This window comes from Marmota flaviventris, chromosome 18 (assembly GCF_047511675.1).
Source record: "Marmota flaviventris isolate mMarFla1 chromosome 18, mMarFla1.hap1, whole genome shotgun sequence".
Classification (NCBI taxonomy): Eukaryota; Metazoa; Chordata; class Mammalia; order Rodentia; family Sciuridae; genus Marmota; species Marmota flaviventris.
In genome coordinates, this window is record NC_092515.1 from 14,420,855 (window position 1) to 14,445,590 (window position 24,736).

Genomic DNA, 24,736 nt, shown 5'->3' on the forward strand with positions numbered 1-24,736 from the left:
GAGCATTGTTGGTGACAACGAGAAATTAGACACCACCCTAAGAGCCACCAACTGGATGGATAAAGGAAATGGGGTCTGGGAAACTATGCAGTAAGAGAATGAATGAGGGCTGGGGCTGTGGCTCGGTGGTAGAGCACTCGTCCAGCATGCATGAGGCACTGGGTTCCATCCTCAGCACCACATCAATGTAAAATAAAGATATTGTGTCCACCCACCTAGATACCTAAAGCTAAAAAATAAATATTAAAAAAAGTAAAGAAAATTAATGAACAGCTTTTTTTTTTTTTCCTGGTACTGGGGACTGAACCCAGGGGTGCTCAACCTCTGAGCCACATCTCCAGTTTGTTGTTGTTGTTTTGTTTTGTTTGTTTGTTTTGTTTTGTTTTGAAATAGGGTCTTGCTAAATTGCTGAGGCTGGCTTTGAACTTGTGATCCTCCTGCCTCAGCCTCCAGACCCCCTGGGATGACAGGCGTGCATCACAGCACCCGGCTCCATTTTTGTTTTGAGGCAAAGCCAAGTTGCTGGCCTGAACTCATGATCCTCCGGCCCCAGCCTCCCAGGTAGCTCAGATTTCAAGGCGTGCGCCACTGCGTCTGGCTACACTTCTCAATGTGGATTAATCTTAGAACTCTGGCATCCTTGGAAGGACGCCACTTGGATGCCCCTCCAAAAGAGAACATGCCACTTAGCTTCAGGAGGTACAGTTCGCTTCCAGCCACAGCACCTGCAGAATCCGCCTCCATTCCGAAGCCAAGACCAGAGAAGCCACAGACGATTTCTGCTTCTCTCCCTTCCTGGTGGCACTAATCCCCATTCCTTTCCAGATGTGTCCCCTCTGCATCCCAGTGTCAGGTTTTCCCTGCCAGATCTCACCTCCTCTGTAGCTCTCCCAGGTTTCACCTGCCAATAAACCCCCGGCCCTCCTCATTCCATGGCAGATTTTAACAGATCTGGGGACATGACATTGAGTTCCAACGTCAAGTTGCAGAAGTCTGCGTAGCCTAAGGTGGCATTTTGGTAAGCGTTAACAGCAATCAAACTACCCACTCCTGTATAATTAAACCAAACAGAGAAGCACTGGGATAATAAATAAAGCCGTGTGCCAGCTGGCTGCCCGGGCACCAGGTGAATGGAATCAAGAAGGGCCCAAAGGTGGCTCCCGGCATCGCCATGTTCTGAGTTTAACTGACTGAAGGGGTTTATAAATATTCATTTACCATTAACATGCATGACTCATGTGTGCACTTCAAATATTCTTTTGTAAGTCTTAAATATTTTGTAATAAAACAGGAAGTGCTGCCGGGCACCTGTCATCCCAGAGGCTTGGGAGGCTGACATAGGAGGATCGCAAGTTCAAAGGCAGCCTCAGGAAAAGCCAGGCACTTAGCAACTCAGTGAGACCTTGTCTCTGAATAAAGTGCAAAAAGGGGCTGGGGATGTGTTTCAGTGGTTGAGCGCCCCTGGGTTCAATCCCCAGTGCCAAAAAACAAACAAATAATAATAATAATAAAAGAAGTCCTGGGGGTGTAACCCAGTAATAGCATGTGGGAGACCCTGGAAAAAAGAAATAAAATGAAAATCCTGAAAGGCTGGGGAAAGGTCTGGAATCTGAGTCTTGAACCTCATTTAGGACTCTGCCTCTTGCATCCAGTTCTTTCTTCAGGAGAGAAACATGGTGGAGAGCAGCTGCACCATTGCCACTCCCACCGGCAATGCAGGAGTGACCGGTTTATCAGCATCTTCCTCAGCATTTGGTGTTGTCAGTTTTTTGTTTTGATCATTCTGATAGGTGTGTGGTGAGATCTCATTGTTGTCTTCATGTGCATTTTTCCAGTGGCTAATGATCGTTAACATATCGGACGTGGGCTCCTTTGTAGCCTCTTAGGTGAAATGTCTCTTCTTGTCCTTGTCTGTTTTCTAATTAGAGTGTTGTCTTTATTTCACTTATTTGTGTCATTATTATTAGTAGTAGCAGTAATAGTACTACTACTGCTCCAGCCCCTTTTATTTATTTTTTTATTGTGAGAAAGGGTCTCGCTGAGTTGCTCAGGGCCCGGCTAAGTGGTGGGGCTGGCTTTGAACTTGCCATCCTCCTGCCCCAGCCTCCTGAGTGAGCTGCTGGGATCACAGGTGTGCACGATGGTCTTCCTGCTCCCAGTGTTTCAATTTTGAGATGTTAAACCTATAGAGACATTCCAGATACTGCTCCTTCATTATATGTGGTTTGCAAACATTTTCTCCCAATCTTGTCTTTCGTTCTCTTATTGGGGTCTTTCATGGAACAAAAATATGAATACTGATGACATCCAATTTACCTTTTTTTTTTCCTTTCGTGACTTGTGATCTTGGTGTCGAGTCTAAGAGCTGTTTGTGTAGCCCTTGATCTCAAAGATTTTTTCTTCTAAACAGATGTTCCTCTACTTCCCATGGAGATCTGTCCAACAAACTTATGAACAGACTGAAAACATCACAAGTCAAAAATGCATTTGGTCCATCTACCACTGGACACCACAGCCCAGCAACACGGCCCGCTACAGGGTGTCGGTGGTCACGTGGCGACGGGGAGCTGCAGCGGCTGCCACTGCCCGGCTTCTTGGAGACATGGTCCCTGGGAGTTGGGATAGAGCTCAGGGGTGGAGCCCTTGCCTAGTGTGCATGAGGCCCTGGGCTCGGTGGCCAGCATGAGAGGCGGGGGGCGGGGAGAGAAAGCACTGCACCCCATCACTGACTGGGAAAGAGATCAAGATTCAAAGTACCATCTCCACTCGGTGCATGTGGCTTTCACACCCTTGTAGAGTTAAGAGTTCCTGTTGCCCCACCGACAGTCCGTCAGTCATTTTTTTTCCTTTTCTAAGAGGTTTTCAGCTGTCTGTCTGTTTTGGACAGGGCCTCATGAAGTTGCCCAGGCTGGGCTTGAACTCCCAATCCTCCTGCCCCTGTCTCCTGAGTGGCTGGGACGGCAGGGGTGCGCCCGGTTTCAGGGTTCTGCAGTCTCTATGAAAGCCTGGGACCCGTGTGCAGTCTGTCCCTTCTGCTCACCGATGTCCGAATGTTCTGGTGCCATTGGTTGGAGGTTACTGTCCTCCTGCTGTGGAATCCCCCGGCCTTCCTTAGCAGGAATTGACTTTTTTCAAGAGTCAGTCGGGGGTGAGTCCCTGCGTCTGTCCCCTGCTCTCTGCCCAGCTCTGCAGGGACACCACACCGTCTTCATCATTACCGTGTGTCCACTAAGCCTTGGAGTCAGGGAGCCTCACCCTCCCACTTTATTCTATTCCTGTGCTAGATCCTTTAGCTCTGCAGTAAACTTTAGAGCAATCTAGAAAGAATCCTGCCTGTGTTTTGATAGGAATCACATTAAACCCATTTATCAGTACGGAGTGGATGGGCGTCTCTTGAGCATTCCCATCCACGAACACAGTAGCTCTCTTTGCTTTTAAGTCTCCTTTGATGTCTTTCATCAGAATTTTGTCACCTTTAGTATATATAAGTCCTATGCATGTTTTTTTATGATTCACTTAAATGTTTCATTTTTTTCATTACTGAAAATGGTATTATAGGTTTTTTTTTTTCTTTTTGTGGTCCCGGGGATTGACCCCAGGGGCCCTCTATCACCAAGCTGCACCCCAGCCCTATTTTGAGACAAGGCCTCGCTACGTTGCTGAAGCCAGCCTCAAACCTTCGATCCTCCTGCCTCAGCCTCCCGAGTTGCTGATACTACAGGTGTGCACACAGCAGCATTGGAGTTTGAATTCAGTGTTCCAAGCAGATTCTTGTCTGTTTGTTTTTCTTTGTGTCCAGCATCTACAACAGTCCCTGCCACACAGTAGGTGCTCAGTAAGTGCTTGATGACAGAGGGATGCATTCATTGCTGTTGCTTAGAACTATGTTGGCTTTTGTGTATTTGCCTTGTATCCTGTGACCTTGCTCACCTCCCTCAGCAGTTCCAAGACTATTTCTGTAGATTCCTTGGATCTTCTATGTGGATGATTATGTCACCGGTAAAGAGTTCTATGTCTCCTTTTCCTGAACTTTCCATTCCTTCCCTTACTTTTTCAATCAGTGGAACTCCTAGTGGTATGTTCAGTAAGGATGACAAGAGATGGCTGGCGTGGTGGCTCATGCTTGTAATCCCAGCGGCTCAGGAGGCTGAGGCAGAAGGATCACACATTGGAGGCCACCCTCAGCATCTTAGCAAGGTCCTAATAAACTTAGTGAGAATTTGTCTCAAAAGAAAAAATATTAATAGAATAAAAAGGAGTGGGGATGTGACTTAGTGCTTAAGCACCCCTGGGTTCAACCTCCAGTACCCCAAAAAAGGGAAAAAATGGAGGGGGGCTGTGGGTGTGGCTCAGTGGTAGAGCATCCCTGGTTCAGTCCCCAGCACCAGGAGGGCTGGGGATAGCCAGAGGGGAAAACCAAAGACACGCTTCCCCGAGCAGCTCACTGGGGTCCTGTGGGGACCTGGACAGGCCTGGGGGGCAGGTGCAGGCATCCCCAGGGGCCATGGGACACCTGGAAGAGACAGTGGGTCCAGTCTCAGTACCTGGAAAAAGCTGGTGAGAGGACATTGTCTTCCTCCTGGTCGTAGGGAGGAAGCGCTCAGTGTCTCACCAGACGGCATCATGTGAGCCCCAGGTTTCACAGATGCTCCACCAGCTTGAGTGACGTCCCCCCCATCCCTGGTTTTCTGAGAGATTTTGAAAAGTCACGAATGGCTGTTGAGGTTTAGAAAATGCTTTTTCTGCATCGATCGACAGGACCCAGGGCAGCTCTGTCTTGGCTCCTTGCTGGGATCCAGATGAAGGTGCAGCCCCCAACAGGGACATTTGACAGTCTCACAAGGGAGAGATCAGAGCCTGCAGTGGGTATGCTCCGGCTCCTAGAGACATGTCACTCCGCTTCCACCCGCACTGCCCTGGCCCAAGCAGGTGACATGGCCAAGCCTGAGATCAATAGGCAGAGATTTATAATATTCCCCAAGAAATGGATTCCTGCTGGGTGCGGTGGCGCATGCCTGTCATTCCAGCGGCTCAGGAAGCCAAGGCAGGAGGATGGCGAGTTCAAAGCCAGCCGCAACAACTTAGTGAGGCCCTAAGCAACTCAGTGAGACCCTGTCTCCAAATAAAATACAAAAATGGCTGGGGATGTGGCTCAGTGATGGCGCATCCCTGAGTTCGATCTCCGGTACCAAAACAAACAAAGAAACAAATTCCTCATTTTGGAAGGGAAGAAACTATTGCAAATGATCAGACGGTCTAAGCCACCTTGGATTCATTTCCCTTTTGTGTGTGGGTGTGCTCCTGTGGATCGAGCCCGGGCCTCCTGCATGCTGGGAAAGCATCTACCACTGAGCCACAGCCCAGCCCCTCATCTCTCCCATTCTGGTTTCAAAATGTTTTATTCTTGTGCAGTAAGAGCTGTCTTGAGTTCTATTCAGATTGGATCCCTCATTGGCTGGCTCCCTTGCCATACTCTGAACAATGATCCATGGAAGATAGTGGCCAATGGAAAGCCCTAGAAGCAAGGGTTGAGGTCACAGGCTGCTCTCCTTGGTACCAAAGGCCACCACACCACCACCTGCGAGTCTGCAAGTGGCCTCTTTGATGCCCATTTTATTTTATTTTGTTTGTTTTTTTCTTTTTGTACCTGGGATTGAACTCAGGGACACTCAACCACTGAGCCACATCCCCAGCCCTTTTTTATATTTGATTTGGGGACAGGGTCTCACTGAGTTGCTTAGGGTCTCATTAAGTTGCTGAGGCTGGCTTTGAACTCATGATCCTCCTGTCTCAGCCTCCCAAGCCTCTGGGATGACAGGTGTGCGCCACTATAGCTGGCTGATCCCTGGTCTTTGATGGATACCTGTTAACTTCTCCAGCACTGACAGGTTACTTTCTCTCTCTCTCTTTTTTTTTTTAATGAAACCTCACATTACATATTAACAATTAGAGCCATCTTCTTGCATTATGAGACATAAATAAATTCATCAGGATGTTGTCTTAAGAGAGAACCCAACTCAACTTGCTTTAAAAAGCAGGAATTGGGGCTGGGGCTGTGGCTCAGTGGTAGAGCACCTGCCTAGCACATGTGAGGCCCTGGGTTCAATCCCCAGCACCACATAAACAAATAAAGAAGCAGGAATTTGTGATCTCCCATAACAGGAAGTCTGGGGTGAGGTCGATCAGGGCTGGTTAACTCAGGACATCGCACCAGTGTTACAATAATTGAGATTCTTCCCATTTTCGGCCTCAGCGTCCTCCGCATCCTCAAATTGGGAGTTCCTCACGGTCACAAGTTACAGGCATTCCATGCCCTGGCAAGGTCCAGAAGAAGAAAAGGGACAGACTTTACTGTGTGTCTCACTGTGAAGGAAACCCTTCCCCAACAGCCTCTTATCAGAATCCCCTTTGACCTACGCTAACATCTCATTAAAAATCACGACTCCGGCCGGGTGCCTTGTCTCTTGCCTGTAATCCCAGCGGCTCGGGAGGCTGAGGCAGGAGGATCGCGAGTTCAAAGCCAGCCTCAGCAACTCAGCAAGACTCTGTCTCTAATAAAATACAAAAAAAGGGCTGAGGATGGGGTTCGGTGGTTGAGTGCCATTGGGTTCCATCCCTGGTACCAAAAAGAATTTTTTTTTTGACACTCCACCCTGACACACGGCTCCTGATGGTCCCTGCCCTGTGCTCTCCTCCCAGCGTGGACCACCCCCAGCCCACGGTCAAGCCGCTCATCCCGGGGCTCATGGCCGTCTCTCTCTCCCTGCTAGAAGGGAAGTTCCCCAGGCGGGGGCTCTCAGCTGCTTTACTCCTTCCCAGGGCCCAGAACAGTGCCTGACAGTAAGTGTTTGTTGGAGGAGTAAACGATTGTTGTGTTACTCAAAATGGTGTCACATGCCCTAACCTAAACAGTCACTGGCAAGGGACCAAGATGACCCAGCGGGCTCAGACCAAGGATGGTCCACTTCTCAGAGTGGGACTTCAGGGGGGGTTGCCATCCCATGGCTCTGTCTTGCTTGGGGTGAGTCCATGCCAACTTAATCAGAGTGACAAAGGTCTTATAAAGGTCCCCCCTCTGACCTCATCTCTGGCTCTCCACCTACCTCTTCACTCTGACGCCACAAATCCCTTGCCAGTCCTCAAATATTCCTTTGCATTGGCTGTTCCCTCTGTTCCTGCTGCTGGGGATGCTTTCCCAACCACCGTGCCCAGCCCTGTGTCCTCTTAAAAGGGACACTTGTGATTCCATTTATGGTTCACTCAGATACTCCAGGACACTCTCCTCCTTGCCAGATCCTCAACTCAAGCACATCCGCAAAGTCCTTTCTGCCAAATAAGGGCACATGTGCAGGTTCCTGGACAGGCCCTGGCGATCTTCAGAGACCGCGAGCTACTACCGTTCCCCTCCTCTGTGCACCCAGTTGTAGAAAGTCTAGATTTCCCTTTTCCTGGAGACCTGCGCCCTGTCTGACTCTCTGTCATCCACCCGACCTGTCTCTTACCAACCTTTGGGACAGGTCCTCAATATCTGTTCTTTTTTCAGTAATAGGGAACTTGATTGTGGCCAGGCCAAGGGCTGACCTGAGTCCAGACTCAGCTAGAGCTAAACTCTGACAGCAAGACATAGACAGGCGTGTCACTTACGTCACTTCTGGGATGAGCGCCCCCTTCAGCTCTCTCCCTCCTTCTCTTCTTCCATGAGTTGGTCATGACGCAGGCGTGAAGGATGGAGCCCAAGCAGCCACCTAAGACCATGAAGAGGAAGCCACTTATTGATGATCAAGCACAAGACACATGAAGCTTGGGCTCTGCCACGGGGAAGCCCCAGATGGCCTCGGCAATTCTCTCTCTTGATATGAAAAAGAAAAATATTCCTCATTAGCGGTAAAACCAAATACTTATCTGTGGGCAGAATAATGGCCCCCAGAGATGTCACCAGAACTGTGATTAAGTTAGACAGCAAGAAGGAAGTTGAGGTTACAGACGAAATTAAGTCACTAATCAGCTGATCTTAAAATACAGGCGTCCTCCTTCTTCCATAGTTTTACTTCCCATGGTCTCAGCTACTCATAGCCAACTGTGGTCTGAAAATATTAAATGGAAAATTCCAGAAATAAACAATTCATAAGTATTTTTTTTAGCACACTGTGTTCTGAGTAGCAGGATGTAATCTTGTGCAGTCCTTCTTGATCCAGCCTGGGACGTGAATCTTCCCTCTGTCCAGTGTATCCTCGATGTATATGCTACCTGCCCGTTAATCACTTAGTAGTTCTCTTGGTTATCAGATTAACTGTCATAGTATTGCAGTCTTTGTGTTCGGAAACATCCATTTTTCTTAAAAATTTCCCCAAAACACAAGAGTAATGATGCCAGCAATTCAGATATGTCAAAGAGAAGCCATAAAATGTTTGCTTTAAGTGAAAAGGTGAATGCTCTTGACTTAATAAGCAAAGAAAAAAAGTCCTACGCTGAGGTTGCTAAGAGCTGCTGAAAACCAATCTTCTATCTGTGAATTTGTAAAAAAGGAAAAGGAAATTCACGCTGGTTTTTCTGTGGCACCTCAAACTGCAAAAATTACAGCCACAGTGCACGATAAGCACTTAGTCAAGATGGAAATGTCATTGAATTTCATCGTAGGTCTGTATGTAGAGGGAAATAACAGAGCACGTACAGAGTGGGTACCATCTGTGGTCTCAGACCCCCAGTGGGGTTCTTGGAACATATCGCCCATGGATAGGGGGTGGGTTGTTCCACTTTCCACGATGGTTATGCCTTAGATAACCGACTTAGAAGGAGAGAAGGCTGATTTTGGCTCACAGTTTGGGAGGTTGCAGCCCATGGTCAGTGGGTGGTGGTTTGGGGCCTGTAGCAGGACAGGACGTCATGGCGGGAGCATGTGAGAAAGTTAAGCTGATCACCTGATGGCACCCAGGTGCTAAAGAGAGAGAGAGAGACGCAGGACCAGGACCTCCCCATGTGACCCAGGACTCCAACCAGGCTCCACCTCTTAAGTTCCACCCTCTCACAACAGCACCAAGGGCTGGTGACCAGGCCTTTCATACACGTGCCTTCAGGGGACACTTATTCCAAGCAGAACGTCACTATGGGAATCACCCTGCATTCTATAGGGGAGTCCAAAGCAATTACCTGGATCCTTTAAGGAGGAAGAGAGAGGCAGAAGAGGAGGATATGGGAAGGGATTTGAAGATGCTGCCGGCTTTGATGAAGGAGGAAGGCGAGTGGCCTCCAGAAGCCAGAAACCCCAAGGAAAAGGCCTCCCCCCACACACACTCCAGAGGAACCCGCCCTGTGACACCTTCACGTCAGCCCAGTGAGGCCCAGTTTGGACTCCTGATGCCCAGAACTGCAAGAATAAACGTGACGTCTTAAGCCACTGAGTTTCAGTCATTTGTTATGATCGCTGTAGGAAACTCACCAAAGGCTGGTTCAGGCCTCTTGCCCTGAATCTTTCTCCGTCTTCAAGATCCCTGATTAATAATAATAATCCTGCAGGGCACTGGGGCGCACGCCTGTAATCCCAGCAGCTCCGGAGGCTGAGGCAGGAGGATCGCGCGTTTAAAGCCAGCCTCAGCAACTTAGGAAGGCCCTCAGCAACTTAGTGAAACCCGGTCTCAAAATAAAAATCAAAAAGGTGTGGGGACCATGGCTCAGTGGTCAGAGCCCTTGGGTTCAATCCTCAGCACCAATAATGATAATAACGACAACAATAACCCAAACCAACATCTTCATTAGCAAACTGCTGATCTCTTTTCGTGTGCCTGAAATGGTCTCAGCACACTGGGCTTTTTTGTCACATGGAAGCCACACAGCGATCCTATACAGAATCCATAAAGCCTTAAATAGAAATGTGGGGAAAGAAAAGGCTGAAAACCAGCACTCGAATGTCAATCTCAAGTGCTAGGAAAGAACAGCACAATAAAGGCAAAGAAAACAGAATAAAAGAAATAAAAGCCAAGTGCACAAAGGAAAGAAATGTTGTCACTGTCGTTGTTACTGAAATAAGAACGCATTAAAGGAGAAAACCCCAAATATGTAGTACACAAGATCCACTAGGTCACGGGTTATTGTTGCTCATTTGGAAAGACTATTAAAAGGGGTGCAGCTGTAACTCATCATTGATTAAAAAGAAAAAGGGGGGATGCACCAACTACCAAAATAAAGCAAGTGCCAACTTCCCTGCAGATCTCAAAATTCCAAGCGGGTGCAACTAGTTTTTGAGTGAATCACGTTCACTTCGCACATGAGGGAAACTGGAGCATAGAAAGGTTGATTACTCGCCCCAGGTCACACAGCGCGTAGGCAGCAGAGCCGGGATTTGAACCCGGGTCTAGGGATCCAGAACCAACTCGCTCAGCCTCTGCGCGTTGGCGCCACCTCGCGCCCGCTCCGGGATCCAGGTTTCCCGGTCCAGCTTCCAGCGAGGCCCCGCCCCCTCTCGCGCTTGGCGTAGAGGCCCCGCCCCTCTCCGCGCTCGGCGTGGAGGCTCCGCCTCCCTGGCCAGCAAGGGCCGAGGCTGCGCCCGCCCGGAGGGTTGAGTCTCCTCGCCCGGCTCCTTCTGGACTTGGTCCGAGTTTCTCCCTCGTCACTTTCCTTCCTTCCCGGGCCTTGCTCACCTCTGTTCCCGCCGCAGGTTCCAAGTCGAGGCCGTGTTCTTGCTTGATCTGTCTCGGGGAGACTTAAAAGAGTGTCCCCGGCCGCCGGGCGTCACCTGGATTGTGCGGGAGACACAGACCGCGCGTCAGAACCGGCCCTGGGCGGGAGCCTACGGGCAATTTGGGTCACCTATGCATAGCTCTGGCCTAGACCCAAAGGTAGCTGTGGGACCCAGGGAACCTTGAGAAAAGGCACCCCTCACCTGCACGCAGGTGTGTCTGAGAAAATGGATGTCAACCGTGTCCTGACGTTAGATGGTGACCCATCTTCTTGACTGTATCGGAGAAGTTCAAGTTCATCTTAAGCATTTGGGTTCCAGGCACTGCCCTATGAAGATCCACCTGAGACACCCCCCACCCAAGAAATAAATGTTCTTTTTTCTAATCGCTAAGGTTTTGCAACCAGGAAAATTATATAAAATTTCCTTTTTTTTTTTTGGTACTCAGGGCACTTGACCACTGAGCCACATCCCAGCCCTATTTTGTATTTTATTTAGAGACAGGGTCTCACTGAGTTGCTTAGCGTCTCATTTTTGCTGAGGCTGGCTTTGAACTTGAGTTCCTCCTGCCTCAGCCTCCCCAGCAGCAGGGTGACAGGCGCCTGCCACTGCACCTGGCTATAAAATATACTTTTAAAGGAGCTGAGCAAATGGGGGTTATCAATACAGAAAATTATCTAAATTTAATATACAACCAGTGATGTCTGAAGCCCTGGACCAAAGCCCAAGTTCTTGTGCATCAAAATCACCTGGGGGTGGTGGCTGGGTCCCGCCTGGAGTCCCTGCTTTGGTGGGACTGAGTGGGGTTTGGAACTTAGTGTTCTAGCAGCTGCTGCTGCTGCTGGTCCAGGGACCACACTTTGAGAACCACTGCCTCCCAACCATTTATGGCTCCCTGAGGTCATATCATCCCTTAGGAATCACGGCCATGCTTGCAGATAATGACATTTCCATCAACAAGGGGCCACATTTAGGATTTGGTCCCTGAGATGGTATCACCTAATGACGCTTTAGTTTGTGTACGTATTCCAAGTTTGCACCACAAAATCGCGACACAGTTCTCGGAATGTGTCCCCATTGTTCAGTGACGAGTGACTGTACATAAAAATAATCCTGTTCGGTGACATATCATGACACAATGGTAATGAGCTCTGATGGCCCAACATGAACCTCAGGGCCGATCTGACCAACACCCGTCGCACGTCAACTGAACCATGTGCCACCCGCCTGCCGTTCGCGCCTAGATGCCATCCTGAGGGAGGCAGACGCCTCCTCTTTCCTCCCAGTGGCAGTGGCAGTCTGTGGCCATGTCCTTTTCATTGTCTGCCGAAAAATGTGGAATCAAGGTTGTGGGATCTGAAGAGAGGGCTTCTTATTCTGTCTCATAGACAAACCAAAACAGCGGTGGAGATTAAAACCTCAAGCCTGTCTCTCTCCCCACCTCTCGCCCCGAAGTCCTCTGCTAGCACTGTATTCATGTGGTGCCCAATTATTGACTTACCGTCCCACTTTCTCAAGGGCTTATGGGTTCCCCTAGGGCAGGACGTTCTTCGGTGTAAATTGAAAAAAAAAAATTGTGTAGTGAAGAGAGGCCGATGTTTTCTAGCCCTGTGCAGTCTGTGCTAATAAACAGGGGGGATCACACCTGCGTGGAGCGCTGCACGCACGTGTGAGGCTCAGGTGTGCACGGAGACTTCGTGGGTGCAGGGCTGGGGGCCGGGGCTGGGGGCTTGTCGGTGGGACTCCACTGTGTGCACATTCCAATGAGGGTGTCGGTGAGCGTGTCCCCAGGCCGCGGTTCAAGCATTCGTTGGCACTCAAGTGTGCAGACCTTCCAAAGTCACCAGTAAGGGGCTGGGGTGAGGCTCCCTGAGAGTCATGAGCCTAGAGCGCAGAGCCTGGGTTCATCCCCAGGAGAGAGAGAGAGAGAGAGGGAGAGGAATTCACCAGTGAGAATCCATGACCACCAGTGGTGTTGGAGGCACTGGTGACAGTCGTGTCACACTGGGGACAGTGCGAAGGAGCTGCCCTGTCCCCTACCTGTGTGAGTGCAGGTGCTGGATTGGTGACATGCCCTGGTCTCCGTGGTTCTGCGTGACGCTGGCCCTGGATCTGCCTCCCTTTCAGGGTCTCCCTGCCCTTTGTGTCTGAGGCTCCTGGGACCCTCATGGTGGGACTGTGGGTGACCGTGCCACACTTACGTGTCTCGTTGCAGTGCCAGGAGGCGGGGCTCTGTCAAGGAGGCTCTCTGGGAAGTGAGCAGCTGGAGATTAGATTTCACGGGGTCACGGGAGGAAAGCGGGGAGAAGGACCCGGAGCCGGCCAGGGGAGGGCCGGGGGTCGGATCACTGTGAGAACAGTCATGAAGCTCCTGTTGATTGGGCACCTGCCGGGACCCACCCTCACACTTCATATATTACATCCATTCCTTGTTGTTGTTCAACATCATACAACAAGTATTTATATCATAGTAATAATCACATGGCGTGCTCATAACGTTTCATATGAGTACAGCTCACTTTACATAGAAACCTTACTTTCTCTTATCCACTGAAGGGAGGAGTAAATCGATGCTCAGAGAGGTAAGTGCACCTGCCCAAGGCCACTCAGCAAGCAGGTGGCAGAGTCAAAATCCCTAACCACTGCGCTACCCACCCCCAAGGCAGAAGACACAGCAGGGCTCACCCAGTGGCCTTGGAAGGCACAAAGTGTTGTTGTGTTGTGCTGTGGTGACGGCTGACGTCTACGAGATTTCATGGCTCTTACTCTGTGCCAGCCTCCCCGCTAGGAGTTTTATAGTGATGACGATGGCACTGGGCAAGAGCTGGGCCTTCTCTAAACACTGTGACCTGGATCAACTCATTGATCCTGCACCAGCAGAAGTCAGGATCCGTGCGCCCATGAGGCCTTGGGGGCGGTGTTGTGCACAGGCCGTCTGGCTCCCTGGGCTTTTCTCTGAATTCACGGCCCCCGTATCACACACACACACACACACACACACACACACACACACACACGGTATAGGAAGAAGCAATACCCACTTGACAGATGAGAAGACTGAGGCTCGGACTCGTGCTCACTCACAGAGCCATGGCCCCGTCCCCCGTCAGCCCCTCTGCGCCACTGACGCTGTCCTCTCTGGAGAGCTCCTGCAGGGCTGCGCTCAGTCCCATCCAGCCCTGAGCTCCCAGCCTCTCTCCCTTTCTAGGTTCCCCTGAATTTTTTCCTTTGGCTGAGAGCTCGCTGTGTACTGTATGAACTGAGATCATTTCCCCAGACAGATCAGGTGTATTTGTTTGTTTGTTTACTATATAAAAGTCTTATCAGGGGCTAAAGTTGTGGCTCAGTGGTAGAGTGCTTCCTAGCATGTGTGAGGTCCTGGGTTCGATCCTCAGCACCGCATACAAATAAATAAAGAAAATTGTCTCCAAACTACAACTAAATAAAAAAAATTAGGAAAGTCTAATCAGTGGTTTTAGTTGTTTGCTTTGTGTTGCTTTGGTACTGGGGATTGAATCCAGGGGTGCACTACCACTGAGCTACACCCCTAGCCCTTTTAATTTTTCGGACAGGGAGGGTCTTACTATAGTTGCCCAGGCTGGTCTTGAAATTTCAGTCCTTCTGCCTCAGCCTTCTGAGTAGCTGGGATTACAGGTGTGTGCCACCAGAGCCAGATAAATTGTTCCCACTTTATACAGCTCAACAGGGCCACCATTTATTTTACAGATTCAAGATTTCCAGACTTGGTTAAGACAGCTCCTGGTGGGGCTGCGTGTAGCTCAGTGGGAGAGCAATTGCCTGACACATGCGAGGCCTTGTATTCTGTCCCAGCATATCTCTCTCCCTCCCTCCCTCCCTGTCTCCTGGCTCTTGGGAAAGAGGGTGGGGTGGCAGCCTCTTTCCCCCTTCTTCTCCCCCTCCTGGGTCTGTTCTTCAGTGTATGCACGTGTTGGGTGTTGGGGTGTGTGCTGATTTCTTCTTGTCCATTTGTAAGCACTCTTTATATATTATAGCTATCAGCTCTGTTATCTGAGTGTGGCAAAAATTTCTCCATGCCTTTTTTGTATGGTGTCTTCAAAGGTTGAAAGGGTTCTGTGAATCATCAACCCTAGATGCTGGTGTCCAGTCTTGGTTGGAATCATCTTCCTGTCCTGGTGAGGAGCTCTTCCTCGGCCCCTCCCCTCTCCTCCAGAGCGCCTTTCCTTAGCTCCAGCTTCTCCTTTTCCCAGGGTTGGGTCCTCCCTCTCCCTTTGCCTGCCTCTCCTTATTTAGTAGGGGGATTGTTCTGTGCCTTGTCCATTTTATTTTTGTTTTTGTTTCAGGGTACTAGGGATTGAACTCAGGGGCACTCCACCACTGAGCCACACCCCCAGCCCTATTTTGTATTTTATTTAGAGACAGGGCCCACTGAGTTGCTTAGTGTCTCACTTTTGCTGAGGCCGGCTGTGAACTGGAGATCCTCCTGCCTCAGCCTCTGGAGCCCCTGGGATGACAGGCCAGGGCCACCACCCTGGGCTGCCTTGTCAGTGCCTGAGAACCCTGCCTTCCCCATGCAGGGACCCCAAGCCACCCTATGTATTGCAAATGACCTCAAGTCCCGCCTACTGACCATGGTGGCCTTGCCGTGTCAAATGCTAGGTGCCAGGCTTTCTGCAAGCTTGCTCTCCTCCACCTGTGTCCATGGCCTGGGACTGGAAGGTCCCCACTGGGGGGGAGGGCGCCCCCTCCTTCCCTCCCAAGTCCTTATCTTGCACCTTCTCCCTTCCCACGGCTCAGGTGCATAAAACCGCGAGGGGGCCAGCCCTGCCGTGTCACCATGTCCCTCCTGCGCCCGCTGCTGCTGGCCCTGGTCCTGGTGGCTGTGCCGGGTGCCCAGGGCACCTGCCCGGTGCCGGCCGACCTCAAGCGCGAGGATGGGACTCGCACCTGCGCCAAGCTCTACGACAAGAGCGACCCCTACTACGACAACTGCTGCCGGGGCGCCGAGCTCTCGGTGGAGCCGGGCGCCGACCTGCCCTTCCTGCCCTCGGGCTGGGCCAACACGGCGTCCTCGCTGGTGGTGGCGCCGCGCTGCGAGCTCACCGTGTGGTCCCGCGCGGGCAAGGCCGGCAAGACGCGCAAGTTCTCCTCGGGCTCCTACCCGCGCCTGGAGGAGCTGCGCCTCGGGATCTTCGGGGACTGGTCCAACGCCATCTCCGCGCTGTACTGCAGGTGCCCGCGCCCCGGGGCCGCCCCAGCCGCCACCCAGAGACGCCAGTCCTGGGTGTCCCCAAGTCCAGGGTCCCCCGGCACCTCACCCCAGCCTGCGCCAGGCAGCCCCTGCGCCTTGGATCCCTCAGCTCCCTCAACTCAGACCCCGCCCCCTTCTGGAAGGATCCACTTGCTCCCCCCATGTGCTCCCCAGGGAGGATCGCCTGAGGGGAGGAGCCCCAGGCCCAGCCAGCCTCCTGCTGCAGACTGTCACATCTAAAGCTCCCCCACCCAACTCTGGGACTCTCAGGCTTTAATCCACCAGCCCTGGAGACCCCAGGACCGTTCCAGGACACCCCTACCAGCCGCCCTGGGGCTCCCCACCCACCTGCACCCCCTAGATCAGCCCCAACCCTCAAATCAGTCCCTGAGTCCCCAGCCCAGCCCTGGAGGCCCCTGAGCCCACCCTACACTCAAATACCCAGGCCCCCAGACGCTGGCACCTACTGTGTCACCCCCAAAGCAGCCCAGCCGTGCTCCCCAAGAGCCCCAGGAGCCCCAGCCACACACTCCCGGGCCAGCAGCCCCGATCCGACTCGGAGCCCTGGACCCCCACCCCAGCTCCCCACCACGCCCTGGACCCAGCCCTGACAGCCCTGGTGACCATCTCGGATTACGTTGCAGGTGCTACTGATCCCGGAGTCTCCCACTGCAGCCCCCACCCAGCCCCGGCCTCAAGACCCAGGAGGAGGGCGCCTTCAGCCCGCCATCCGCCACCCTGTCTGCAATACAGCCCTTGACAAGTTGTCCGTCTGCCATCTGCGTGTGCTTGGGACCCACGTCCACGCAGGACTGGGTGGGACTGTGGGGACAGCGGTTGGCCATGCAAATGCCCGGGAGGGTGGCCCAGCCACCAGCTGCGATATGGAGTTGGGGTGGGACGCAGAGACGCGCAGGAGGAGTGCGGGAGGAGCTGGCTGGTGGTTGGTAGTGAAACATCTCCAGGCTTTGGGTACAAATCCTGCCCTGAGCTGTTCTGGCCCTCAGGTAGCTGGGACCCTCAGGAGACGGGTCTGGGATACCAGGGGTCTTCTAGGGACCTGCCCCCCCCAACCCAGGCAGGTGGAGTGGTCTGCTAGAGCTTAACCTTGAGGTGGGGTTGAGTACTTTTAATCCCCCTCCCCCCACACGTGGAAGACACTTTAGCTCAAATCTGGATCTTTCTGTTCAGGCTACGACCTGTGTCCCCACCCTAGGGACAAGTGCCCTTGCTGGATATCTGGGTTTGGAGACCTTGAGGGACTAGAGCAGAGACGCAGGGAAGGTGGGGGGAGGGGCATGGGGACAGCCTTGGGGCATGATGACTGGCAGCGGCTGGGGCCAGAGGGGACTTGGGAAGAGTCTAGGGGTTAAGAGACACAGGAGAAATGGTGGGAGGGGTGTCGAGTGGTCTGTACTGGGGAGGAGTGTGAAGAAATCACAGAGGTCGGGGTCAGAGCAAAAAGTCCAGGGCTCATGAAGATGCTGGAGGGCCAAGGGTTGGAGAGTTTGCAAAGAGAAATGAAATGAGGGAAGTTCTAGGGAGGGGAGACCAGGGCGGCACCCAGCATCCCAGGACACAGGTGGCCATTCATTCACTCACGGAAGTTTATTGAGCACCTACTATCTGACAAGGAGTGGCCCTGCCTCTGGAGCTCAGAGTGCCAGAGTCAGACATTCAGGGATGTGTGAAGGTTTCAGGGGAGAAGCCCAGGTCGCGGTCAAAGGTCAGGGGGTGCTCCGAGGTCAGGGGAGGCTCTGGGAGGCCCAGGGTCAGCCTGTCACTCCCTGAGCTGCACAGACACGGAGGAGTCGGTCACCCTTGTCCGGCGAAGCCCACCGGGCTCCATGCGGTTCTTGGTCTTGTGCAGGAAGTGGACGAAGCGCACCCCGGGGCCGTACTGGCGGAACACGTGGGACACCTGGGCGGAGGGAGGGAGTCCTGGTTAGAGCCCACCTGCTCCCCTCCGCCCGCCCCGCGAGGTCGTGGGGAAGCAGCGGCTGTCACGCGGGGCGGGGCCAGGCCACCTCACCTGTATCCAGTGGCCAGCGGGGCCACGCCCAGAGCTCCGGGGGGCCACGTGGTGCTGCGCGATGACCGTGCGACGGTCCGCGGCCAGCAGCCACACGTGCAGCTCGTAGACGCACTGGTCAAGTCGGCTGTCCTCGTACCTGCAGGGGGGTCGGGCCTTGGGCTGCCACCACATCCCAACAACCGTGTCCCCATCCGGCACTCAATACCCGCTCCCCATCCAGTCTGCAGGCCCAGCCTGGACGGCCCTGGCAGCCAAGGGACCGAGATAGCCCCATGCCCTGTCCTCAGGGGACTCACAGTCCCACATCTGGTTAGGACGGAAGGGGGGGCGCAGGCAGAGGGGTCAGGATGGGACGGGACCAGAGCCCTGGGGCAAACCCATGTGACCCAGCAGGGTGTGGTCAGGGAAGGCTTCCCCCCCAGCCTTGAGCAACTGACTCCTGCAGTCAAGGGAGGCCATCCTGGGCCGGGGCTCAGAGGTAGAGCACTCGCCTGGCACATGAGGCTGGAGGCCATCCCCAGCACCACATTAAAAAAAAATACTAAATAAACAAAATAAAGGTATAGTGTCCATCTACAACTAAAAAAAGTCTGTGTGTGTGTGTGTGTGTGTGTGTGTATTCATATATATGAATCCATCCCAAGAATAACAGAGAAGCTGGGCACAGTGGCACATGCTTGTAACCTAGCAACTATGGAGGCCGAGGCAGGAGGATCACAAGTTAGAGGCCAGCCTTAGCAACTTAGTGAGATCCTGCTCAAAATATGAAAATAAAGGGCTGGGGATGTGGTTCAGGGGTAGACTGCCCCTGGGTTCAGTTCCCAGGACCAGAAAGAAAGGAAAAACAATAACAGAGGGGACAAGCATTCATACAAAAAGGAACAGCCTCATCGAAGCCCAAAGATTTAGGGGCCTGGAAAGGCTGAAACCTGAGAGACTCAGAGAACAGGCCAGAGAGCTGGGCACGGCGGGGCCTGCAGCGTGGGGCGGGGTGTCAGTGAGGAGCTCAGTGTCAGGGGAGCAGGGGAGTCTGGGCTCTGGGGAGTCCCTGGGCCACCAAGCGCATGCGCGGGCACGCACCAGTCCATGACGGTGATGTCCGGCTGCTCATCGTCCAGCAGCTCCTCCCACAGGCCCTCGGCCAGGAGGTTCACGCACTGCTGCTTCACCGTCCAGCTGTAAAGGGGGGCAGGGGAGGTGGGGTCTGCACCCGCTGTGACCCCCGGCCTCCCAGGCCCTGGGAGGAGGAGACCCACCCGCAGCGGTGCCTGACCGTCTGGCTCCCACCGCCCCCTGGAGTCGATGCAATCTGAACCCTTTTTGCAGATGGGAAAACTGAGGCTTAAGATCAAAGTCAAGCAGCAAAGAAGTGGCAGAGCCAGGACCCAACCCAGGCCTGTGAGACTCCAAGCCACCAAGTCCCACCCTCTCACCCTCTGCACAGAGCAGGGATGCGGATAATGGAGGACAGGTGTGGCCTCAGGTGACTCTTCCCATCCCGGGGAAAGAGGCTGAGAACAGTAACAGTAATGGTGGAATGGGCTGAGCACCTACTGGGTGCTGGGCGCACCGAGCCAGCCCTGTGCTGGGCGCTTGGCCAGCATCCTCTCTCATGACCAACCCTGTTGACAGCAGGAAAGGAGGCCCAGAGAGGCCAAGTCAGTTTCTGCAGGCTGCCCAGCCAAGACGGCTGCAGCAGGGAATCTGGGGCAGGCCCCAGAGCCTGCGGCTCACCTGAGGTCCTGCTGGAGCGTCTCTGTTCTAATGTGCCATCCCCGGAAATTGCCTGGCGGTGGAAGAGGCAAGGGTCAGCCCGTTCCTCTGGGGGTCCACCCTCCGCTAGCGGCCGCTGGGAGCACCTACCTAGAGCCTCCAGGGGCTGCCGGGTGGGGCCGGTAGGGGGTGCTGGCTGGTAAATGTTGATCCCTGAAATGCACAAAGGGGGAGCCTCAGGCCAGTCCTTCCGCACCGTCACCTCCCTGCCCCGGGGTGGCACTGGAAGGGCAGGGAACTGTGTGGGGCCAGACCAGCCCGGCAGGGAGCCGTGACTCAGACCCCGGGAGAGGTCGGTATCCGGAGGGGGATGCGGTGAAACAGGGGAGAGAGGCTCCCGGGGACAGAGACAGGCAGAGGCTGGGACGCCCAGGGACGTCAGGTGGAGGCAGAGACGCTAGGACGTGGAGATGCGGGGCAGGACAGAGGGACGCAGGGACAGACACAGGACAAGACAGGAGACGAGAAGGATGAAGAAGGTGGAGGGGGGTGGGAACAACGGACAGGGAAACTGAGCCGCCAAGATGAAGATCCAGACGGTCCGGGTGGCGCCGGTGCAGCGTCCGCACCTTCGGGGTTGGGCGAGCGCAGCAGGTTGCGGTAGAGCGGCCGCCGCACGAGCAGCAGCTTCCAGGTGAGGCGCGGGGGCAGCTGCAGGCGCCCGCCCAGGGGCCTCCACTCGTCCAGCAGCAGCTGCCGCGCGTGGGCCTCCGCGGGCGGCTCGGGCTTCGGGAGCTGCGGGCTCTCGGGGGTGGCTGGCGACGGCGGGGACGGCGGCGACGGCGGCGACGGCGGCGGCTCCTGGGGGCTCTCGGGCGCGTCAGCCCCCGTCCCGCCGCCGAGCGCGTCGCGGTCCCGCTGCGCCTCCATCGCCCGGGTCTGCGCGACGGTCGCGGCTCCGCGGGGCTCGGGGTTACCTGGGGGGCGGGGCGCCGCAGCCGGGGGCGGTTGGGGACGGCGCTGCGCCCGGGGCCACCTCCCTCCTCCCGGGGTTCCCGCCCCCCACGCCCCGCCCCATTCCCGGGGCCACCTGAGGACCCGCTGGCCCCGGAGAGGGTGTGACACCTGGGCCGAGCCACCTCGTTAAGGGACCCGGCAGGTGAGGGGCTCCTTGACCCCGACCCCCTCCCCGCCCTGTCCCTCCGCGGAGGTCGCCAGCCTCGGTCCCTCCCCTGCGCCCTCGCCCTCGGCCCGCTGTTCTCGGTCCGGGCAGTCAGGAGAGGCCCAGGGAGGCGCAGAGGCCAAGGTGGGGACCTGGGGAGCCGCGGGGGGGGGGCAGGGCGCGGGGCTGCTGGCCCCCTCCCCCCCAGGCCAGGGGGCGTTGCCGTGGGGGATGGGCGCAGGGGGATGGGCGCTGGGGACCCGGCGGGAGTGGAGGAACCTGTGAGGCCAGGTGCCCAGGGCCACCTCCTGCCACATCCCACGCTGGTTCAGAAAAGCCAGGCGCAGAGTGCCCCCCCCCCGTGGGGACGGTCACTAGCTGTCCCCACAGTGCCTCTGCTTGCAGGTGCTGCTCTAGGGGTTCCGGTTCATTTCATCTCCCATCAAAGGTGGGGAGGGGGCGCCCCGCACCCCAGCGCAGCCCGGGGAGGTGCTGCTGTTCCTCACTCTGCAGATGAGAAAATAGGGGCCACCCCCCCAGGACTGGCCCCCACCTGTTCCCACGGCACTTCCTGCTCCACATTCCCTTGAGACACAGGGACATGTGCTCAAACTGTCACAGACGGTGACACCCCAGTGATGATGCTGGGTAATTGAGGGCTGCCTGCGCGCCAGGCGTTCTTCCCGGTCCTGTAGGTGGAGCAACCCGGCCTCCACACACACTGTTGGTATGCCCAGGGCGCAGACAAGGAAACTGGGGCACAGAGAGGTCAAGTAACTCCCCTAGGTTGCACAGCTGGACCTGGTGAGTTGGGCACACCCTAGAGACTCAGAAGCGCTGCACAGGACACAGAGCCAAATCCACCCCTGGAACAAACACTGGTTCACCCAGAAGCAGACAGGGGACCATGGGCACATTAATGTCTGTCTTGAACTCATTCAGCCTCACTTCAGCTTGCAGAAGCAGCAGCTGGTGATAGTGGAACTGAGGCCGGATGGGCGAAGTGACCTGCCTGGGAGACCCGGGAAGTGGCCAGGCCCTGGGGGGGGCACATCAGGGGATACGGATGGTAGGCGTGCACCCAGGGTGCACTCGGAAGTCCCCAGCAGAACCCACAACACACCCGTAACCAGGAACACTCCCGGCCACCACAGGCACTCAGCGCACACCCTCGCCCGGGCTGCCCACCCACTGCCTCAGACCTGTCATGGGGCAGGAGGACCTCTGCCAAGTGGAGCCAGAATCCAGGGCAGGGAGTGGCCTGAGGAGTCCAGGAGGCGCTGACCCCACCATGCTGCCCACATCTTGGCCTTCTGGGCTCCTCACCCACTTGTGATCCACCCACCACACAACAGCCCTGTGGGAGGGCACGATAACCACGCCCAGCCAGCCGCTCTCTCACCTGAACCCTCCATGGCTCCCCAGTGCCTTCAGGAGGAGACTCCAGCTCTTTGGATTCAGGCCCTGGATTTCCATGATCCGTTCTCTCCATGGCAGGGTGTATGGTGTTTGATCCTGGGGATGGAACCCGGGGGCTTAACCACCGAACCACACTCCCAGCCCTTTTATTTTTGAGGCAGGGTCTCGCTTGGCTGCTGGAACTTGGGATAGGTGTGCGCCACGGAGCAGGCTCCATCCTGGGTTTTTTGCTTGTGACGTTCTTCCTCCTGGAGTGCTGCCCCACCCCGTGCCCCCCATGTCCCCACCCTCAGTGGTTTCCGGATCTTAGGGCGAGTCAGATCACCCGGGAAGCTTATTTAAAAGGCCAACTCCTGGGCTCAGGGGGAGAGCGCTCGCCTAGCATGTGCGAGGCCCTGGGTTCGAGCCTCAGCACCACATAAAACTAAATAAAATAAAGGTGTGTGTCCATAAAAAAAAAAAAAAAGAAAGAAAGAAAGAAAAAGGCTAGTTCCCAAGCCCCACGCTGGGAATCTGGAAGGGCCTGGAGCCTGAGAAACACTTCACTCTGCGGATCAGGCCGGGAGCCCGTGCCCACCTGGAATCCCAGCGGCTCGGGAGGCTGGGGCAGGAAGACTGCAAGTTGGAGGCCAGCCTCTGCCACGGTGAGGTCCTATGCAACTCAGTGGGACCCCGTCTCTAAAGTACAAAATAGGGCTGGGGTGTGGCTCAGTGGCCGGGTGCCCCTGAGTTCAATCCCCATTGCCCCCAAAAAGATGTGGAAACTGGGGCACGGGGGGGGGGTGAAGTACCTGCCCAGGGAATGGCAGGGCTGGGCCTGGACACTGGCAGTTGGGCCCCAGGGTCTGTGCTCTCGGCTGGGCCAGTGTCCTGGGGAGGGGCTAGGTTAGGGCCAAGCCCCGCGTTGTCCCTGACACCAGGATGATCCTCCTCCCTGGAGGCTCCCTGTCCTTAAGCCCCTTCGAGGTGGCTCTCTCCAGAGGCACGGGGGAGGCCTTCCTCGCCTCTCCCAGGGTCTGGTGGCTGCTGCACCCTCTGCTTACAGCCCCGTCACTGCAGCCCCTGCCTGTGTGGCCCCTGGGCCTCCCTCCTCTCAGGACACTCAGTGGTCAGTGTGCTGTGGGTCGACCAGATGGCCCAGGATCAGCTCACCTCGAGGTCTCTAGCTCAACTGACCCTTTTCCCCAGATTAAGCAGCACTCATGGGTCCCACTGTCCACCCACTGCAGTCGGGGTCACTCAGGGGAGAGGGACAAGGCTCGGGCAGGCAGGAGAGCTTAGTTCAGTGGTTCTCAAATTCAGGCGCCCTTCAGAGCCCTCAGAGAACTTGTGGGCTGCTGGCCTCTACCCCGTTCCCCTGATTCTGTGGTCCTGACACTTTGCCTTTTTTTTTTAACTCTGGGGGGGGGGATTGACCCTGGGGTGCTTTACCAGTGAGCCCCATCCCCAGCCCTTTTTATTTTTTATATCAAGACAGGGCCTCACTAAGTTGCTGAGGTTGGCCTCCAACTTGCAATCCTCCTGCCTCAGCCTCCTGATTCACCGGGATTACAGACATGTGCCACGGCACCCATCGAGAATTTACATTTTAAATGAATTCCCAGGTAATGCTGGTGTGCTGGGCTGGCAGAGGCCCTGGGTTTGACTCCCAGCCACACACACACACACACACACACACACACACAGCAACACAACATGGAGCATTGTGCAGAACCCGGGCTGCCTGGATGTAACAACGCCTACCATAATCACAGTGTCCTTGGCAAAGGACATTCCTTCTTGAAGCCTTGGGTTTCCCCAGGAGTGAGCTTCAGTCCACCCTGGTTCCTGCTGGGGCAGCCCATGCACCCCGTCCTGCGCACGGTGCTCCATATTTCTTTGTGCTCCTGGGCCCTCCAGCTTCACTCCTGTCTCAGGGCCTTTGCACATGCTGCCCTCCGCCCGCATGGCCTTCTCCTAGCTGCCTCCACCGCCGCCCTCATCTCCACTCCGACGTCACTTCCTAAGACACTGCTGGCTGTCCTCATGTACAGGGATGGCCAGGGGTCTTCCCGGGCGAGTCAGACTTCCTAGCTCTGCTTTTCTGTTGCCACGCCCCGTCCTTTCTCGCATTTATTGTGCTCCAGAAATCCGCGGAGTCCTGAACGTGTTTGCTGGGTCATGATCTGGCTCATCCTGCCAGAATGTCAGTGTCACCAGGGCAGGGCCTGGGCAGGGCCTGGGCAGGTTTGTTCACTCTTTGTCCGCAGTTCAGACTGGCCCAGCGGCTCCGGTTGCTAGGCAGGGAGGGCCAGGAGGCCAGGAGGAGAGCGTCCAGTCGGAACCTGGGCCAGCTTCCCCGCTTCCCTGCAGAACCCACGTCACCCCAGAAGCCGGCATGTCCCTAAGAGGGATCCTGCGGGAAGCGGGTGCCCAGGCTGGGGGAGCAGGCCGGGCTCCCACCAGGGCTGCAGGACAGGAGGCTGCAGCTGCGTTGGAAGGGGCTGGGGTGGGGCAGGCTGAGTG

At 55.1% G+C, this 24,736-nt stretch overlaps 2 protein-coding genes across 2 annotated transcripts; one reads left to right on the plus strand and one right to left on the minus strand.

Annotated features, from left to right (window-relative positions):
• The first annotated feature begins 15,488 nt into the window (after window positions 1–15,488).
• Sycn (syncollin) lies at window positions 15,489–16,556 on the plus strand. Its single transcript, XM_027941195.2, has 2 exons — window positions 15,489–15,883; window positions 16,547–16,556. Exons 1-2 carry the CDS (start codon window positions 15,489–15,491, stop codon window positions 16,554–16,556), a joined length of 405 nt encoding a protein of 134 aa, XP_027796996.2.
• Window positions 16,557–17,570: 1,014 nt separating this feature from the next.
• Window positions 17,571–20,580, minus strand: Nccrp1 (NCCRP1, F-box associated domain containing). The gene is made up of 6 exons (XM_027941196.2): window positions 20,280–20,580; window positions 19,801–19,863; window positions 19,672–19,723; window positions 19,018–19,113; window positions 17,935–18,073; window positions 17,571–17,823 (listed from the first exon to the last, which is right to left on the minus strand). Exons 1-6 carry the CDS (start codon window positions 20,578–20,580, stop codon window positions 17,683–17,685), a joined length of 792 nt encoding a protein of 263 aa, XP_027796997.2. The 3' UTR covers window positions 17,571–17,682.
• Between the last annotated feature and the right edge of the window lie 4,156 nt (window positions 20,581–24,736).

What these genes read in the sequence shown, in the direction of transcription:
- Sycn (XM_027941195.2), top strand. Translation starts at nt 15,489, where the DNA reads ATGTCCCTCCTGCGCCCGCTGCTGCTGGCCCTGGTCCTGGTGGCTGTG.
- Nccrp1 (XM_027941196.2), bottom strand. Translation starts at nt 20,580, where the DNA reads ATGGAGGCGCAGCGGGACCGCGACGCGCTCGGCGGCGGGACGGGGGCT. An exon ending in ACGCTCCAGCAGGACCTCAG is followed by an intron (nt 19,114 to 19,671) that starts GTGAGCCGCAGG and finishes CCCCCTTTACAG; the next exon opens with CTGGACGGTGAAGCAGCAGT. An exon ending in GACATCACCGTCATGGACTG is followed by an intron (nt 18,074 to 19,017) that starts GTGCGTGCCCGC and finishes ACCCCCCTGCAG; the next exon opens with GTACGAGGACAGCCGACTTG.